The sequence below is a fragment of the Eurosta solidaginis genome, chromosome 2, assembly GCF_040869045.1.
Source record: "Eurosta solidaginis isolate ZX-2024a chromosome 2, ASM4086904v1, whole genome shotgun sequence".
Lineage (NCBI taxonomy): Eukaryota > Metazoa > Arthropoda > Insecta > Diptera > Tephritidae > Eurosta > Eurosta solidaginis.
This window is the reverse complement of record NC_090320.1, coordinates 244,186,229-244,207,080: the sequence shown is the minus strand read 5'-3', so window position 1 is coordinate 244,207,080 and position 20,852 is coordinate 244,186,229. Positions and strand designations below refer to the sequence as shown.

Below are 20,852 nucleotides of genomic sequence, written 5' to 3'. Positions count from 1 at the left end.
CAATCCTTGTGAAATTTGGCAGGGGCATAGATTCTATGACGTTAACTGTTAAGCGCGTAATCGGTTGAAGCCACGTTCAGTTTTTATACACAGTCGACCGTCTGTCCTTCCGCGCGGCCGTTAACACGATAACTTGAGCAAAAATCGATATATCTTTACTAATCTCAGTTCACGTACTTATATGAACTCACTTTATCTTGGTATAAAAAATGGCAGAAATCCGACTATGTCCACGCCCACTTTTTCGATATCGAAAATTACGAAAAATGAAAAAATGCCATAATTCTATACCAAATACGAAAAAAGGGATGAAACATGGTAATTGGATTGGTTTATTAACGCAAAATATAACTTTAGAAAAAACTTTGTAAAATGGGTGTGACACCTACCATATTAAGTAGAAGAAAATGAAAAAGTTCTGTAGGGCGAAATCAAAAGCCCTTGGAATCTTGGCAGGAATACTGTGCGTGGTTTACATATATAAACCTTTATGGCGATATCATGAAAAGGCGTCCAACTATAGAACTAAGGTCCACGCCCTCTTAAAATACTCATTAACACCTTTCATTTGATACTCATATCGTACAAACAAATTCTAGAGTCAGCCCTGGTCCACCTTTATGGCGATATCCTTAAATGGCGTCCACCTATAGAACTATGGCCCACTCCCTCTTAAAATACTCTTTAATACCTTCCATTTGATACACATGTCATACAAACACATCCCAGGGTTACCCTAGGTTCATTTTCCTACCTCGTGATTTTCCCTTATTTTGTCTCCATAGCTCTCAGCTGAGTATGTAATGTTCGGTGACACCCGAACTTAGCCTTCCTTACTTGTTCGGTACGTGTTTTACACCGACTCCAAACCATATATTGGAAATGACATCTGGTAAATGAATATTTGAAAAAAATATTATGACACTTTGTACGCTGGCCGAACCACTGCCAATGAGTGATCGGTTAAATAAAGTTTTGAAATATGTTATTATGAATATGAATAGTGGAATTTTAAGTCATATGGTGTCTTATGATAAGTCAAAGCAATTTTATATTGTATACTAGTCCTTATAAAACCTCTTATATAAGCCATATACTCTATTTTTATACTCAGCTGAGCAAAGCTCACAGAGTGTATTAATGTTGTTCGCATACCGGCAATCCGTAACGGCATAAACTAATCGAGATAGATATAGAGTTCTATATATCAAAATGATCTGGGGGAAAAAAGAAATTCATTTAGTCATGTCCGTCCGTCCGTAAACACGGTAACTTGAGTAAATTTTGAGGTATCTTGATGAAATTTGGTATGTAAGTCCCTCGGCACTCATCTCTGATCGTTATTTAAAATGAACGAAATCGGACTGTAACCACCACGCCCACTTTTTCGATATCGAAAATTTCGAAAAAGGAAAAAAATGCCATAATTCTATGCCAAATACGAAAAAACGGATGAAACATGGTGATTGCATTGGTTTTTTGATGCAAAATATAACTTTGGAAAAAAACTTTGTAAAAGGGGTGTGACACTTACCATATTAAGTATAAGAAAATGAAAAAGTTCAGCAGGGCGAAATCAAAAGCCCTTAGAATCATGGCAGGAATACTGTTCATGGTATTACATATATAAATAAATTAGCAGTACCTGATAGATGATGTTCTGGGTCAGCCTGGTCCACATTTTGATCGATATCTCCAAAAGCCTTCACATATACAACTAAGAACCACTTCCTTTTATAACCCTCATTAATACCTTTAATTTGATACCCATATCGTACAATCACATTCTAGAGTCACCCCTGGTCAACTTTATGGCGATATCTCGAAACTCGGCCCACTCCCCTCTAAAATACTCTTTATTACCTTTCATTTTATACCCATGTCATACAAACACATTCCAGGGTTATTCTAGGTTAATTTTCCTACATGGTGATTTTCCCTTATTTTGTCTTCAAAGCTCTCAGCTGAGTATGTAATGTTCGGTTACACCCGAACTTAGCCTTCCTTACTTGTGTTTTTATTCCTTTCATGAACATGAAATGGTATATTAACTTTAGTCCCATGTTTGTAACGTTGAGAAATATAGAAGATAGACTCACCATTAAGTATACCGAATTGATCAGGATGACGAACTGAGTTGATATAGCCATGTCCGTCCGTCTGTCGGTTTGACCGCAAACTAGTCCCTCAAATTTTGAGATATCTCAATGAAATTTGGTACAAGGATGTAGTTTTGTATTATATTAGACATTTGTCGGATCCGGTAGGATCGGACCACTATGGTCATTCCTGCCGTAATTTAAAAAGTATAAACGTGAAACTCGGTGATATATATTCTAATGTATCATAGAAGATATCCTGAAAAAATCACTTTGATCGGAGCTATATATAGTTATATCCCATACAACCGATCGTTCTGATAGGATGATTTTTGGCCATTTCTCCCTTAATTAAGAATGTATAAACGTGAAGATTGGTGATATATATTTTAATATATCATAAAAGATTTTTTGAAAAAATCACTTTGATCGGAGTTATAATTAATATATATCCCATACAACCGATCGTTCAGATAGAAATATTTTTGGCCATTTCTCCCTTAGTTTCCAATATAAAAACGTGAAACTTGGTGATATATATTCTAATATATTGTTACGAATATTAGCAAAAGTAAGGAGTGCTGCCATTTCTAAACCGATGCTAAGCAGTGACGTGAATTCACATCCATAGATCAATCATTATGTATCTACATAAACGAAACAATAATTGCGTCTACACATATGTACCATGTACGTATACGAGCAGCGGAGAATCAATGCACAAACACATGCATATATCTGAGATACTCCTGAAAGTATGCAATGAGAGAAGCTATAAATCGTGCAATTGTAGTTACAGCTGAGAAGTTTGAGAGCTGATGGACTAGTAGATTCTGGAAGCGCCTAGAAGATGCGAACGTTGAAATCGGAGAGTATAAAAGGCAACAAATGTAGAGGCGCTGGAATTCAGTTTGAGTTGAGCTATCAAGCAGTTATTGATTATGCACGCAATCTGGTGGGTAATAGTAGTTTCATTTGAACTATCAATCAGTTTGGTTGAGAAGCAAGCTAGTTGCAAAGTATAAGTGTTATTGTGAAGTGCTTTAATAAAGGCCATTTTTCCATTATTCAATATTGGAGTTATTTATTCAACAGTTTAGCGATACGAACTGAGCAAAAGGGCAAATAACAGGATTTGCAGTAAATTCGTCACAATATCATAGAAGATTTCCTGTAAAAATCATTTCGATCGGAGCTATATATAATATATATCCCATACAACCGATCGTTCAGATAAGGGGGTTTTTCACCATTTTTTTATATTTATCTTAAAATCGTTTAGGTATGTACATCTGTTCACTATATATTTCTTATCTTATACAGCGCATTATTTGGAGATTACGAATGGGATAAGATTATTGTTCAGCCCCATTCATGAAAGGTATGAAGTGTTTGGCACAGCCGAAGACAGTTCCGTCCTTACTTTTTTTTTGCTCTTGTTAAGCAGCTTTGGTAGAGTTTCTGCAAGAAAACGGAGGATTTTTGACAATTCTCTGACCAGTCAACAAACAGTATAGAAAAAACTTCTAGTTGTAGATCTAGGCTTAGACTTAAGACTCATTATAGGCGTAATAACTAAACACTGCCTTCTGGCGTCACATCCTTATAATACAGGCCTCGTCAGTAATAGCGGTTGTAGAAAGTGCTGGCTGCAACGGTTGAGCACGGTTGAAATGAATGCTCCATCTGCAGGGGCGGCAGAGTTGCCAGATCTTGAAGCAGCGGTTGAAATATGTCTAAGAAATCTTCTAGTATTTTCTAAGCGGACGAAGGCATTTTTTAATATAAGTCCTGGTTTCTAGTTGAAGTTTTTCCGTTTGGTAGTCAAACAAATTCTAGTAACACTGTTCATGCATTCAACCTATGTTTGGTCGCTTTTGATCGGTCAATTCAGTTCAACCAATGAGGCTCACAATCAAACCGCAAAGAAATAATCAGTATCAAAACCCTTCGGTCCTGTACTGCCGCAGGGGCTCATCAGTGATCTCTGGCCTCTCACTAAATACAAATGTAAGGTGCGATAACCTCTGAAGATGTTTTAGGCCGAGCTTCTCTTCCAATTTGCGTGGTGCTCTTTTTAATTTTTCCTACAAATTTGCGGGACGGGATCTGCTTGTTTTATGCCGACTCCGAACGGCATCTGCAAGGCAGATGAGTTTTAATTATATATGTAATACTCCTATATTGCTAAAAGAAAATTCTCGCAATGTGTTTTGAATTGGAAATCAAAACAAGACAGCCTATAAAATATTTGTGATTGTAGCAGCATAAGTGTGACAAGAAAAAATTTAAATTTAGGTACATTCGATTACTGAATACAAAAACAAAAACGTTTAAACGGCAATATATCGGCACTCTGATGTTTGGGAATGTACCTAGCCTTTTGTAACAATATAGGAGTATCACACATATGGTTTTAACTGGCATGAGTTTTTCATGGCACAAATAAACTCGGAGTGCTTGGAAAACACTGCCGAGAGGCGACCACGCTTAGAAAAATCTCCTTGGACTGTATAGACTCTTGAGCACGGATCTCCAAAAATGTAAAGTGATTGCCAATCGGTATATGCAATGAGAGTACAAGTGTGGTATAGAATGCACACCCCTGATCTAGAGCTCGAGGTGAGCAGTAAGCTCAAGCTGACCAGTAGTTGTAGAGACTTCCAATCAGGAGGGCATCCTATTTTTAAGTTTCGTCAGATTTGATGTTATTCGACGCAGCTATAGTTAAACAATTATGAACCGAGAATGGTTTGAGGAAGATTTCAATCACGCTCTCTATATATTTTTGTATAAATATCATCTGTATGAATATCCCTGATCACTTATTTATCGGACCTTTAACAGATGGGCTCGAGTCAACTAAGTAAACGCTGTGCAGCTACTACTTCAAAATGTTCTGATGTAAGTGTGAGGCGCTCAGCTGAGCTCATTATGTTCACTTACAGGTTTAGCTCCTTCTATTTGAACAATGAGAGTTCATGCGATGCGCCTCAACCTACTGGAAGACCCTGTTGGGGCTGGGTGTAGGATGATGTGGTGGAATCAATAATTTATTTCATATTTAACTGCCCACCATTTGCTCGGACCAGACGAAATTACCTAAGCCTTGGCTTCCTCTGATCGCTGATGGATTTTATCCAGGCTCATCCGGAGTAATAGCGTTGCAGATATTCTGTAAGTAATCAAAGCTGGCGCTTCCGTGAGCTGCTCCTTCCTTAGGGCGGGTAGCTGTTCCTCAGTCTCAGCTATACTTCCTTGGACTCCCATCTGTGTAAACGAATTGCTCGCTACAAGTTTCTTAAGCCCAAACATGAGATTTTTTCTTCTAAAACAAAGACAACTGCTGCAGGCAGGGGGAAAAAAATGGTTCGTAGAAGTGTTATTGCGGTTAAAACAACACAAATTTTTCTTTCTTTTCAGTTGTTTCTAATAAGAGAAAAATTAATTGAATAACAAATACATATTATTACGAATATTATCAAAACTAAGGGGTGCTGCTATCTATAAGCCGATGCTAAGCAGTGACGTGAATTCACATCAATAATTCAATCATTATGTATCTACATAAACGAATCAATAATTGCGTCTACACATATGTACGTATACGAGCAGCGGAGAGGCAATGCACAAACACATGCATATATCTGAGATACTCCTGAAAGTATGCAACAAGAGAAGCTATAAAATCGTGCAATTGTAGTTACAGCTGAGAAGTTTGAGAGCTGATGGACTAGTAGATTCTGGAAGCGCCTAGAAGATGCGAACTTTGAAATCAGAAAGTATAAAAGGCAACAAATGTAGAGGCGCTGGAATTCAGTTTGATTTGAGCTATCAAGCAGTTATTGATTAAGACGCTATCTAGCAAGCAAGAGCAGTATTATTTTGAAAGTCAGTTTCATTTATAAGTGTTATTGTGAAGTACTTTAATAAAGGCCATTTTCCATTATTCAATATTGGAGTTATTTATTCAACAGTTTAGTGATACGAACTTAGCAAAAGGGCCAATAAGAGGAATTGCAAGTAAATTCGTTACAATTGGTGTCAGAAGAGGAATTGTTGAATAAATTCCAGAGGACAACCAGGACATGGCAAAGTTCAGTAAATTGAAGATCCAGCAACTAAAGAAGGAGTTGGACAGGCACGGCTACGAGATGCAATGGCATCAGAAGGAATTGATGTGGACGAGTATGTCTTTTATCCTGATGAGGACGAGACAATAACAAAAATTGAAGAGAAAAATGAAACACCGCAGACAATGGCGAACACAGACCTGAACATGATATTGGCTGCAATATCGGCACAAATGTCCGAAATGTCATCACAAATATCTACCATGTCATCACAATTGGAAGAACAGAAGACACATATTGCAGAAATGTCGTCAGAAATAACATCAAAGATTGAAGCACAAGAAACGCGTATTTCAGAAATGTCGGCACAAGTTTCAGCACAGATATCATCTCAGATCTCCACACAACTAGAAGAGCAGGAAGTCCGTATATCATCTAAACTGGAAGCGCATATGGAAGAAAAACTAACCCAGTTTCATGAAGGCTTCAGTGGTCGACAGGATAAAATCGAAGCCGAAGTGGATGCTTTTCACACTTTGGGATTCAAGGGGTTGCGTAGCGCAATATATAGCTTCTCCAACCCAATTGTCAACCTCATCTTCGAGCGGCGAATCCCGTTTCACTAACAGACCAGGCTCTGGCGACCCAAAGCTCCTCATGGAACTTGGGGGTGGGGAGGGAGGGATGGCCTGAAGGTTTAATGTGGCCATATAAATCGTTCCCGAGATGGTCGGGCCAGCACCTTAATGGTGCTGTGTTACCGGAGCGTATCGGATCTGTATCCGACAAAGGACCATCACATCGATAACACTCCCCAAAGCCTTCGGGGAGTAACCTAATCGCTACAACAACAACAACAGCAGGTGGATGCTTTGAGAGGACGTATCGAGCAGTTACAACTAAATCGTCCAGCAGTTTCAGCGAGTAACCCAAAGGTAAAAACACCATCCTTTGACGGTTTTGTTCCTTTCCAGATCTTTAAGCTACAATTTGAGAAGACCGCAACAGTGAACAACTGGAATGCTGAAGATAAAGTTGCTGCACTCTTCGTAGCATTGAAAGGACCAGCTGTCGAAATCTTACAGAACGTCAGTTATGAAGCATTGATGGCTGCTGTAGAACGACGTTATGGAAGCGAGCATAGAAAGCAGATATTCCAAATTGAGTTGCAAAACCGCTACCAAAAAGCAAATGCGACATGCCAGGAGTTTGCTTCAGATATTGAAAGATTGGCTCATCTTGCAAATGCGGATGCACCCGTGGAATACACTAAAAGGGTAAAAATCCAGAGCTTCATAAATGGCATACGAGATGTTGAAACGAAGCGGGCTACATATGCGAATCCAAAACTAACATTTGCTGAAACGGTATCCCACGCACTGACTCAGGAAACAGCGTCGCTTCTGTGTAAGCCAGTTTTCAAAGCACGCCGTGTGGAAGTAGAAAGGCCAGAGTGGATAGACGCAATATTGGAGGCGCTGAAAGGATCGCAAAAGCGGAGTGAAAAAGTTATCAAATGCTTCAAATGCGGGAAGTCCGGTCACATTGCACGTCATTGCGATCTTGGTCCTAATAGTTCCTACAATGTGGGTGGCCGTAAACGCACAGCTGGAGGAGATGAGCAAGAGCGAGTAAGAGTTAGAGATCGAGAGCTAGATCCAGCTATTGAATGCCCTGTGATATCTGTGTTGCAAATTGGTAGAAAATCGAGCAGTCTTACCGTCAGAGGGAATGTGGATGGTAAAGAACATGTACTGACTGTAGATACGGGCGCATCTCATTCCTTGATTCGATCTGATTTGGTATACAGGAGAGTAAAGTCATTACCTGGAGCGAGGTTGCGTACGGTCACTGGCGAGTATGACCAAGTCCGGGGAGAAGTGATCTGTGAAGTCTTAATTCGGAAGGTCATTGTTTTACACAAATTCGTTGTGGCGGAGATCGTTGATGAAGTCATATTGGGAGTGGACTTCTTGGTTGACCATGACATCAAGATCGATATGCAGAAAAGGTTGATGCGTTTTAAGAACCAGGATATACCACTTAACTTCAGTTTGCAGAAAGGATTCAGTAGTAATCGAGTACAGGTGGAGAAGACTCGACAAAACGCACGGAAGTCAAAGACAAAGGTTAATAGGTCGAATGGTCCAAATAAAGCAAAATCAAAAGTACCTGCGAGAGAAACACTAGCATTGACAAAACCTAAAAGACGCAGGAAAGCGAAGCAACGAATTTCCGAAAAAAATGCGAGGGTAGTTTCAAGCCGGAGCGCACTACTGTTGTGAAACGTGGGAACGATACTGATTATGCGAAGCCAATCCGTCAAGCGCCAGCTCTACGAAGTAGTTTATTGGCCAAGCAACAGAGTGCGAGGGAACGATCCAGGATAATGGGTAGTAAGATGAAACACAGGTTCGACAAGGAAAATAATTCGGAAGGTTTCCGGGAGGGAGATTTGGAACTGCTATACAACCCACACCGGCGGAAAGGTGTTCCATCCAAATATCGGTGCAGTTGGGAAGGCCCGTACAGAGTTGTGAAGACGATCAGTGATGTCATCTACCGCATACAAGAAATTGGGAAATCACGTTCATGCTAGCAGCGGTTAGATCGAGATTTGTCTGATCGGGACGATCAGACTTAAGTGGAGGGCAGTGTTACGAATATTATCAAAACTAAGGGGTGCTGCTATCTCTAAGCCGTTGCTAAGCAGTGACGTGAATTCACATCAATAATTCAATCATTATGTATCTACATAAACGAAACAATAATTGCGTCTACACATATGTACGTATACGAGCAGCGGAGAGGCAATGCACAAACACATGCATATATCTGATATACTCCTGAAAGTATGCAATAAGAGAAGCTATAAAATCGTGCAATTGTAGTTACAGCTGAGAAGTTTGAGAGCTGATGAACTAGTAGATTCTGGAAGCGCCTAGAAGATGCGAACGTTGAAATCAGAGAGTATAAAAGGCAACAAATGTAGAGGCGCTGGAATTCAGTTTGATTTGAGCTATCAAGCAGTTATTGATTAAGACACTATCTAGCGAGCAAGAGCTGTATTATTTTGAAAGTCAGTTTCATTTATAAGTGTTATTGTGAAGTAATTTAATAAAGGCCATTTTTCCATTATTCAATATTGGAGTTATTTATTCAACAGTTTAGTGATACGAACTTAGCAAAAGGGCAAATAAGAGGATTTGCAGCAAATTCGTTACAATATTATTAACCGGTGCATGACGCAATAACACAGAAAGTGAGTCAGTTGTACTAGAACACAAATTTTACGGCCCTCATAAATTTAAACGTAGAGAGGGAACTTTTCTGAAACTCTTTTGCTACTTTTTACTACTATACACCAGTCATTCCTCCGACAGAGGAATGGGGAAGAGGACTCATCTGGGGCAGGGACCGGTTAACTTGTTCACGGATGGGTCGAAGGTTGGTAGGGGGTTTTTTTAAAGGGCTTAATGTAAGCCGCAAGTTTAAATTGGCTGATCATTGCAGCGTCTTCTAAGCGGAAGTTGCTGCGATTAAGGATTCAGTGGATCAAATGATATCCATTGCTACGAAAGTTACATGCCAACCTAATAAAACCGCACTGCGTTTTTTTTGGCGCACGCAAACAACCGGCGTTTTTTGCCATAACCCAAATAAGCATGCGTTGCGACAATGTAAAGCATGTGTGCAAACGTCAAATTTAAATGTCACGCAGAACAAAAATTGGAAATCAAGTTAGGTTCACGCAGCAAATTCAATTTGGGTTGCTCTCATACAAGTTGTATGTGCATGAGACATTTTTGACAGAAAATTACTTGCGTGCGTTTATATTAGGTTGGCATGTTAGGCAATTAACATCTACTCTGATAGCCAAGTGGCTATAAAGGCATTGAGGTCAACTACATTGCGATCGAGGGTTGTCTGGGAGTGCCTAACCTCGCTGCGATTGCATTTTTTTACAATTAAGAATATCTGGGTCCCGGGCCATAGTGATATCCCGGGGAACTGTCAAGCGGATCTCTTAGCCCGCATCGGTACAACTGAACCGGATGAAGATGGTTATGATTTCGGGATTCCGCTTTCTACTTGTGGTTTGCTCCTTCATAGCAAACGTTGTGCGGACACCACCTCTTGCAGCGTAGCAAGATCTTTCTGGCCGAAAGTGGATGGCAGGAAGTCCGCCAAAATAATCGGTTTCACTATCGCTCACCTATCAATGGTAATTGGTGTGTTGACAGGGCACCGTCCATGGGAATCCATGCAGTACGTCTCAATGTACAGTCCTGCTGTAGCTGTATGGAGGATAATGAGGTGGAATCATCATATCACTTTATGCTTGATTGCCCAGCTTTTGCATAAACTAGGCGAAAGTACTTCGGTCGTGACTCACTTGGAAATCCGAAGGATTTATCCAAGGTTGAGATCGGTATCATTCGGAAGTTTATCGTTGCTACGCAACTATTCTCTAAATAGCTATAGCTACGTCACCGTTATTTTATTGTATTGTTACGAATATTAGCAAAACTAAGGGGTGCTGCTATCTCTAAGCCGATGCTAAGCAGTGACGCGAATTCACATTAATAATTCAATCATTATGTATCTATATAAACGAAACAATAATTGCGTCGACACATATGTACCATGTACGTATACGAGCAGCGGAGAGTCAATGCACAAACACATGCATATATCTGAGATACTCTTATAAGTATGCAATGAGAAAAACTATAAAATTGTGCAATTGTAGTTACAGCTGAGAAGTTTGAGAGCTGCTGGACTAGTAGATTCTGGAAGCGCCTAGAAGATGTATAAAATTGTGCAATTGTAGTTACAGCTGAGAAGTTTGAGAGCTGCTGGACTAGTAGATTCTGGAAGTGCCTAGAAGATGCGAAGGTTGAAATCAAAGAGTATAAAAGTCGACAATTGTAGAGGCGCTGGAATTCAGTTTGATTTGAGTTGTCAAGCAGTTACGACTAAGACGATATCTAGCGAGCAATAGCAGTATTATTTTGAAAGTAAGTTTCATTTAAGCTATCAGTTTGGTTATTAAGCTATTCGTTGCACAGTTTGATTGTTATTGTGAAGTATTTTAATAAAGGCCATTTTTCCATTATTCAATATTGGAGTTATTTATTCAACAGTTTAGTGATTCGAACTTAGCAGAGGATTGCAAATAAGAGGATTTGCAAGTAAATTCGTTACAATTGGTGTCAGAAAGAGGAATTGTTGAATAAATTCCAAAGGACAAGTAGGACATAGCAAAGTTTAGTGAATTGAAGATCCAGCAACTAAAGAAGGAGTTGGAGAGCCGTGGATTGAATACAAGCGTTAAACTCGAACTTCAGGCACGGCTACGAGAGGCAATGGAAGCAGAAGGAATTGACAACGACGAGACAACAACAAAAATTGAAGAGAAAAACGAAACATTGCAGACAGTTACGAGCACAGACTTGAACATGATTTTGGCTGCAATATCTGCTCAAACATCGACAATGTCATCTCAACTAGAAGAACAGAAAACGTATATGTCATCTCAACTAGAAGAACAGAAAACGTATATGTCATCACAGATGGAATCCCAAGAGACACGAATAACATCGAAGATTGAAGCACAGGAAACACAAATTTCTACACAGCTCGAAGGACAGAAGACATATATGGCATCCCAACTGGAGTCGCAAGAGACACGTATAACATCTAAGATGGAAGCACAAGAGGAGCGCTTATCATTGCAGGTGGCGCAAATTTCTTCGCAGTTGAAAGCACAGGAAGCAAGGGTAACATCAAAGCTGGAAGCACAGGATACAAAAATTGTGCAGCTCGAGAACAAAATTGATGCTGAGATAGAAGCTTTGCGAGGTCGTATACAGGAGTTGCAATTAAATCGCCCAACAGTTTCAGCGAGTAATCCAAAGGTAAAAACACCATCCTTTGACGGTTCTGTTCCTTTCCAGGTCTTTAAGCTACAATTTGAGAAGAACGCAACAGTGAACAACTGGAATGCTGAAGATAAAGTTGCTGCAATCTTCGTAGCATTGAAAGGACCAGCTGCCGAAATCTTACAGACGATTCCAGAGTACGAACGGAACAGTTATGAAGCATTGATGGCTGCTGTAGAACGACGTTATGGAAGCGAGCATAGAAAACAGATATTCCAAATTGAGTTGCAAAACCGCTACCAAAAAGCAAATAGGACTTTGCAGGAGTTTGCGTCAGATGTCGAAAGGCTTGCACATTTGGCGAATGCCGACGCACCCGTGGAATACACCGAAAGAGTAAAAATTCAGAGCTTTATAAATGGCATACGGGACGTCGAAACGAAGCGAGCCACATACGCAAACCCAAAGCCAACATTTGCAGAGACGGTATCACATGCACTGACTCAGGAAACTGCCTCACTATTGAGTAAACCAGCATACAAAGCTCATCGTGTGGAAGTGGAAAGACCAGATTGGGTAGACACAATTTTGGAAGCACTGAAGGGATGACAACAGAAAAATGCCGGAGTTATTAAATGTTTCAAGTGCGGCAACCCAGGTCATATTGCACGACATTGCAACACCAACCCTATCAGTTCCAACAATGTGGGTGGTCGTAAACGCAGAGCTGAAGGAGATGAGCAAATCTCCAAGTCCGCTCAATCGTTAAACTAAAGAGAGTCAGCCGCAAGGGGCGACAGCTGGCTCCCTCAGTTGAATGCCCCATAATCTCTATTTCGCAAATTGGAAGAAGGTCAAGCAATCTTACTGTCGGAGGACATGTGGATGGAAAGGAACGTTTACTGACTGTAGATACGGGTGCATCCCATTCCATCATTCGATCAGATTTAGTCAACAAGAAGATAAGAACATTGCTTGGAGCAAGATTACGTACAGCCACGGGAGAGGACACCCAGGTAATTGGAGAAGTAGAATGTGAAGTAGCAATTGGGAACGTCACGGTACTACACAATTTTATAGTGGCAGGTATTGTTGATGAAATCATAATTGGAGTGGACTTCTTAATCAACCAAGGCATCAAGATCGATATGCAAAGCAAGACGATGCGATATAAGAACATGGATGTGCCACTTAATTTCGGCTACGAGAGAGGCTACAGCAGTAAACGAGTGCTGGTGGAAGAGAGTCAGCAAATACCACCAAAATCAGAAGCAGTCATCTGGGCAAAGGTTGATGGAGATTGTGGGACTAACAAATTGTGGGTTGTCGAAGCAGCACATAAATCAGCACTGAACATACTTGTAGGAAAACCCCTGGCTATGACAAAACAAGATGGACGTATTCCGGTAAGAGTACTCAATGAGTTCAAGTCACCATTCAATTTGACCAAAGGAGCTATTTTGGGAAGATGCCAAGAGGCCGAAGTAGTTATTAACTGTGAACAGCTCCAGGAACACGTTTCATCTAGTAATACTGATCTTTCAAATGATATCACGGCATGGACGCATGGCTAGAGGACCTCTATCAGAGTAAGGCAAAACAACTGCTCCTAAAGTACGCGAACATATTTGACCAGGATGGTTCCAAACCAGGCCGCACCAATGTTGTGAAACATCAAATTGACACGGCAGATGCGAGGCCGGTCCGTCAAGCTCCACGTAGTGTTCCACTGGCGAAGCGGGAAGTAGTGAGTCAAATCATACAAGAAATGAGCGACAGCGGCGTCATCGAACCATCAGCTAGTCCATGGAGCTCACCGGTAGTACTTGTAAAGAAGAAGGCTGGAAAAATGAGGTTTTGCGTGGACTACCGGAAGTTGAATGACGTTACGAAAAAGGATAGCTACCCATTGCCAAGAATTGACGACACTCTGGACTCGCTATCTGGTACGAAATGGTTTTCCACACTGGACTTGAAAAGCGGCTATTGGCAAGTTGAGGTGAAGGAGGAAGATAAAGAAAAAACAGCCTTCAGTGTCGGTGATGGTCTGTGGCAATTTACAGTGATGCCTTTTGGACTTTGTAATGCACCAGCTACTTTTGAGAGACTCATGGACCAGGTACTGAAAGGACTACATTGGAAAACATGCTTGGTGTACCTGGACGACATCATCGTATTGGGAAAGAACTTTGATGAACATCTTAAGAACTTGTAGGAAGTTTTCCAGAGAATAGCTCGCGCTGGCCTGAAGTTAAGTCCCAAAAAGTGTGCGCTGTTTAAAAAGGAAGTCAATTATTTGGGTCACAAGGTAACGACAGAGGGCATCTGCACTGCGAACGAAAAAATAGAGGCTGTAAAGGATTGGCCAAGACCACAGAACCTACATGAGTTGAGAAGTTTCCTTGGGCTGTGCACATATTACCGCCGATTTGTACCAAATTTTTCCAGCGTAGCCCATAGCCTCCATGAGCTTACAAGAAAAAACATAGATTTTCAATGGAAGAAGGAGCAAGAAATGGCTTTCCAAACATTGAAGGAGCGTTTGTGCACTGCCCCAATGTTAGCATATCCGATTCCAGGAGCAACATTTATTCTAGATACAGATGCGAGTGGATATGCTATAGGAGGCGTTTTATCACAACTGGTCGATGGACAGGAGAACGTAGTTGCATATTACAGCCGTTCGATTGGAAAACCAGAGAGGAACTACTGTGTTACGCGGAGAGAGCTGTTGGCATTGGTAGAGTGCATTAAACATTTTCACAAATACCTCTACGGCCAGCGATTCCGTGTCAGGACAGATCACGCAGCGTTGAAATGGCTTCTGCAGTTCCGTAATCCGGAAGGACAATTGGCACGGTGGATCGAGCGACTACAAAGCTATGACTTTTCCATTGAGCATCGAAAAGGTAGTACCCATGGAAATGCCGATGTAATGTCACGAAGACCATGTAGTCTGGAATGCAAGCACTGTTCAAAGGCCGAGGCTAAAGAAGACATTATAGATGTCCGGCTAATTACTATAACGTGTACGGATGAATTGGACAAGGAACAACTAAGAAGGTGTCAGCTAGAAGATACAGATCTGTCACATGTTATGCAAGGGCTCGAACGAAACGAAAGACCAAGCAGAGAGATGTCAGCAGAGAGTCCCATTGCGAAGTCATATTGGGTACAGTGGAACAGTTTAGAATTGATATCCGGTTGCTTGCATCGAGTATGGGAGAGTGAGGATGGTCAATGCAAGAATAAACTGATAGTTGTTCCCAGGCAGAGGATTCATGACGTGCTCAGCGAGCTGCACAATGGTCCAAGTGGAGGTCATCTTGGAATTACGAAGACACTCGAGAAAATTAAGCAGAGATTCTATTGGGTTGGTTGCCGTCAGTCGGTCACCGAATGGATTGCCAACTGCGAGGTATGCAACAGAGCGAAAGGGCCCAAAACCCGAAGTCATGGCCAGATGAAGCAGTATATTTCAGGTGCACCATTTGAAAGGATCGCCATGGATGTCGCAAGTCCATTTCCTACTAGCAACCGCGGAAACAAATACGTACTGGTGGTTATGGATTATTTCAGTAAATGGCCAGAGGTATACCCAATCCCAAACCAAGAAGCAGAAACAGCAGCAGAAGTGGTTAAAAACGAATGGGTTGCAAGGTATGATGTACCAATGGAGTTACATTCTGACCAAGGCAGGAATTTCGAATCAGCTGTGTTCCAGGAAATGTGTAAATCATTGGGAATTCGAAAAATACGAACAACTGCATTGCATCCTCAATCCGATGGTATGCTGGAACGATTCAATAGAACATTGGAGGAGCACTTAAGGAAAGTAGTAGACAAATACCATAAAGAGTGGGATACCCGCATACCATTATTCTTGATGGCTTACCGATCAGCAGTGCATGAGACAAGGGGCCATACCCCTGCAAAAGTAATTTTTGGCAATGACCTTAGACTGCCAGCTCATTTGAAGTTTGGGATAGATGCCAATGCGGAGAGAAATGTCAAAAAATCCACTATGATTTGGAACAAGAGCTAAGAGAAATACATGATCTGATAAAGCAACGAACAAAGATTATGAGTGACAAGATAAAAGCCAGATACGATAAAGCAATTAATTCAGAAGGTTTTCAGGAAGGAGATTTGGTGTTGTTATACAACCCACAACGTAAAAAAGGTTTGTCCCCGAAATTGCAGTGTAATTGGGAAGGCCCATACAAAGTTGTAAAACGGATCAACGATGTAGTGTACCGCATACAAACCATCGGTAAACCACGAACCAAAATGAAAGTGGTCCATTTGGAAAGGCTGGCAACGTTTAGATCGGGAGATTTGTCTAATCGGGACGATCAGACTTAGGTGGAGGGCAGTGTTACGAATATTAGCAAAACTAAAGGGTGCTGCTATCTCTAAGCCGACGCCAAGCAGTGACGCGAATTTACATCAATAATTCAATCATTATGTATCTACGACGATCATTATGTATCTAAACGAAACAATAATTGCGTCTACACATATGTACCATGTACGTTTACGAGCAGCGGAGAGTCAATGCACAAACACATGCATATATCTGAGATACTCTTATAAGCAGGCATGCTTAACGAACGAAACGATATCATTTCGTTACGATAATCAACGTTAATAAACGAAACGAAGTCACCTAGCGCGCGTAACTTAGTTGCCCTTTTAGGAGTGTCGTTTTTTCGATGGGCATATATTAATATCTGGGATACATCGGTATGTCCAGCATCCCTTTGTTGAGGTATTCTACCTGTGCTGCCAGTTCTGCATGCTTGATCCTGATTAATCAGTGCTGCTTGTTTTGCTAATAAGTCGATAGGACAAATTTCTGCGATGCCCAGTGCTACGGACGGGTAACGCGCACAAACGGGAGGTTGACTTTACCCTCTATCCTACGCTTCCATAAAAAATCTTTGAAACCGCCATGTCCACTCAGTATCTGCGTGAGATGGTAGTTCGGTTCGCGGTGCTTCCGCGTCTTCAGATGGTCGCTCGATATTAGTATTATACAGATCGGCCAATTCGCTTGCCAGTAAGTCCACTGGGATTTTCCGGGTTAGGACCAGGATCACCTCCTCGGAAAACGCCTAATGTCCTCAATAGACTCTCTCCTTAGTGATAGTATGCGCTCGTTTCACCGGAATGTGGAATTAAGTTGTTTGCGCTTGGACTTTCTAGTTATCAACGCATCGTATGCTGCTCTAATATCGGCTAATATTTTACTGACAATGCCATTAGCACTTTCTATGTGTTCTACTGCTGACAACATTTACTTGAACATTCATGAATCAAATGTATTAATATTCCCTCGCCTAGGTTGACGCCCACAACGCTCACTATTATTACACTCAGCCAACCTGTAGAGACTGGTGTTAACAAACGTTATTTCGATTACGGAGCCGAACCAGTTTTTCGAGAAGATATGTTGCACGCCCCTATTAAGGAGCACTACATCAAGGTATGCAAATGCTTCCAGCAGAGCTCTCCCTTTGAGTGACGCTCTCTGTAAACATAAATGCCAGCTATCTTATCCCATACGAATCCTCGTTCCTCGAGTATTAATCGCTGCCTTGTTCCATCCACCTTGTATGCGATTCGCAGTATTCGCTCTGTGTGGCTCAATAAACAGGGCTATGTTAATCTTCAACTCCAAAACTGTCGGCGCCAACAGATCCTGTGTTGCTTTACAGCGGTTAATATTAAGTAGTATGTCGTCTTCGAGAAAGACTTAAATCTCTTGTTCTGACTACTAAGTGATTGCTACGTATTTTAAGAAAGATACACCATCTATTTTAGAAGCGTTAAAAAACCATTAACTGTAACTACCTCTTGACGCCATTCAAAAATGCTACAGAAGCGCAAAGACGATGATTACGAAGTACTCAGCAGAATGTGATAACGCAGCTTTCAATCGTGACTTCATAAATGAAGTCGTTGTGACGTCGTGGTGTGATGCGCCTACCACACCGAAGGTCATAGGTTGAAGTCTCGGACGAAACAGAAATTTAGAAACAAAAAATTAGAAAACAGTTTTCTAAGCGGTCGCCCCTCGACTGGCCAACACTCCGAGCGTATTTCTGCCAGTAAAGAGCACAACGCAATTTGGAAGAGAAGCCCTGTCTCCTCGGGGTAAATTGCCCCAAGTATTTAATTCTTTTCAGATTTTTTTTTTTGTTGACCTAATAACTTCTTCATTTAACTCAGTGAAAGGGAATATATCTTAGTGGCTTGAATGTACCTAAACACCGGCTACAGCTCCCACCAAACCAAAAAAGGATTACTACAACCTCGGATACCTCTTCCCACATAAGTATGTGCTCTCTTCGAACAGACTGCAAGGCCCAAATTGTAAGAACTTACAATTTGCAGCAGACCGCTCAGCAATAGCATAGCTCTCGGCCCAATTCGTTGCGATAAAAGCCCACAGATGATCGCGCCCACAGCAGCACTAGCAAAAAGACAACCAGAGATACAAGCGACATCCGCTAAGCTAGCGACATGATTTAAAGGTGTCTCTTCTTCCATATAGAGCTTCATATGCGCGGGTGTTATACCGAACATGATGCCGAAGTTCAAACATAAAATATTACCTATGTAGATAAAAAAAATTTAGTTATATTCAGGATGATTCATATATGTATGTATGTATGATCTTTAAAGACCATTTACCGACTAATGTAACGATCCGTTGGATCGTAACACCTTTCAAATCCTTTGGTAAACACATTTTCGCTGCTCGCTTTCGCTATTAAACGGTCACATACACTTTTTTTCTGTCACTTTTCACTTTTGTCACTCATACAATTATTTATTATAATTTTTATTTTATTTAAATTAGTAAACCGAGCTTTAACGCGCCCACTTTTCATCTGCTTCCTTTTACGGTAAAAGAAGATTGCTCTTTAATGAACCACGCCAGATTCAGTCGCTATGGGCAACTAATACATTTATTTCTGTTAGGTTGTTGTTGTAGTGCAATTGTCACAATTACTTCAAATTGAATGCGTAAATGAATAGTTTTGCTTTTATTATAAAAAAAATTGTATATTATTCAGTATATACATAGGTACAGTCAGTCCGCAGTAAAATGGGACAATTTTTTTCCTTCTTTTCTAATTTTGGGTGTTTTTTTTCGTCTTCCACTTGAAAAATTTTGACCACTCGCTGTTTCCTTTTCGCTTACCGTCATTTACCTCTAGCTCGACATCTACCTATACTTCTGCTTGTACTTCTAACCCACCTATCTCTACCTCTATTCTACCCCTGCCTCTACCTCTATCTCTTCCGCTACTTCTACCACTTCCTCTACCTCTACCACAACCTGTACCTCTACCTTTTTTTCTTGGACGTTGTGTCAGCGCACTGCCCTCAAATGGCCTAATGAAACCACAAGGTAACGTCGATTCTATCGTTTGGCAAATGCGGACGCACCCGTGGAATACACCGAGAAGGTAAAAATCCAGAGTTTTATAAATGGCTTACGGGACGTGGAAATGAAGCGAGCTACATGCGCAAACCCAGAACCTACATTCGCAGAAACGGTATCACATGCTCTGATTCAGGAAACAGCATCGCTTCTGATTTGGTCAACAGGAGAGTAAAGCCATTACCTGGAGCAAGATTGCGTACGGTCACTGGCGAGTACTATCAAGTCCAGGGAGAAGTGGTATGTGAAGTCTTAATTGGAAAGGCCACGGTTCTACACAAATTCGTTGCGGCAGAGATTGTTGATGAAGTCATATTATCAGTGGACTTCTTAGTTGACCATGGCATCAGGATCGACATGCAAAGAAAGATTATGCGCTATAAGAACAAGGATGTAGCACTTAACTTCAGTTTGGAGAAAGGGTTCAGAAGTAAGCGAGTGCTAGTGTATAAAATTCGACAAAAACCACAAAAGTCAAAGGCAGTAGATCGGGCAAATCAAAACCGAATGTAGCTGCGAGAAGAACACTGGCTTTGACAAACCCGAACGGACGCACTAAAACGAAGGAAAGAATTTCCCAGAAAGAATGCATGGATGGTTTCAAGTTAGGGTGCACTACTGTTGTGAAACGTCAGAACGATATTGATTATGCAAAGCCAATCCGTCAAGATCAAGCCCTACAAATAGTTCATTGGCCAAACAACAGAGTGTTAGGGAACGAACCAGGGTAATGAGTAGTAGGATGAAACACAGGTACGACAAGAACAATAATTCGGAAGGTTTCCTGGAGGGAGATTCGGTACTGCTATACAACCCTCACCGGCGGAAAGGTGTTCCATCCAAATTTTGGTGCAGTTGGGAAGGTCCGTACAAAGTTGTGAAGAGGATCAGTGATGCCATCTACCGCATACAAACCATTGGGAAACCACGGAATAGAAGGGTGGGGCATTTGGAGAGGCTAGCAGCGGTTGGATCGAGAGATTTGTCTGATCGGGATTATCAGACTTAGGTGGATGGCAGTGTGACGAATATTAGCATCACTAAGCTGCTACTAAATAAATGCATAACAACAATAAAGCAGCCACTCTTATGTAGAAGACGACGAAGAGATATCTCGCACACACAAATATGTAGTCATCAGTAGTTACTCACACGTGGACCACAGATATACAAGTATATAGCTGGTAACTAGCCAAGCATGATATACAACACTTCTAGAAGGTGAAACGTCTAGACCTTTGGAGAAATATGCGGACGAGGCAACAGAGAGTATAAAAGCAGAGCAAGCTGAGGAATGACGAATCAGTTTTGATTTAAACGCGCTATTGGTTGTGAAGTA

The 20,852-nt window shown here is 41.1% G+C and overlaps 1 protein-coding gene across 2 annotated transcripts in view; it reads right to left on the bottom strand.

The window, feature by feature from the left end:
* Positions 1–19,035, bottom strand: part of LOC137240766 (facilitated trehalose transporter Tret1) — a 34,203-nt gene extending 15,168 nt beyond the window's left edge. The window contains exons 1-2 of one of the 2 annotated variants that reach the window (XM_067767452.1): positions 18,757–19,035; positions 18,448–18,677 (exon numbers count right to left, since the gene is read on the bottom strand). In XM_067767452.1, coding sequence (XP_067623553.1) covers positions 18,448–18,677; positions 18,757–18,814 — 288 coding nt within the window. In that variant the 5' untranslated portion in view covers positions 18,815–19,035. The remainder of the gene's footprint in view (positions 1–18,447; positions 18,678–18,756) is intronic. The other variant, XM_067767453.1, reaches the window with a different exon arrangement.
* Positions 19,036–20,852: the final 1,817 nt, after the last annotated feature.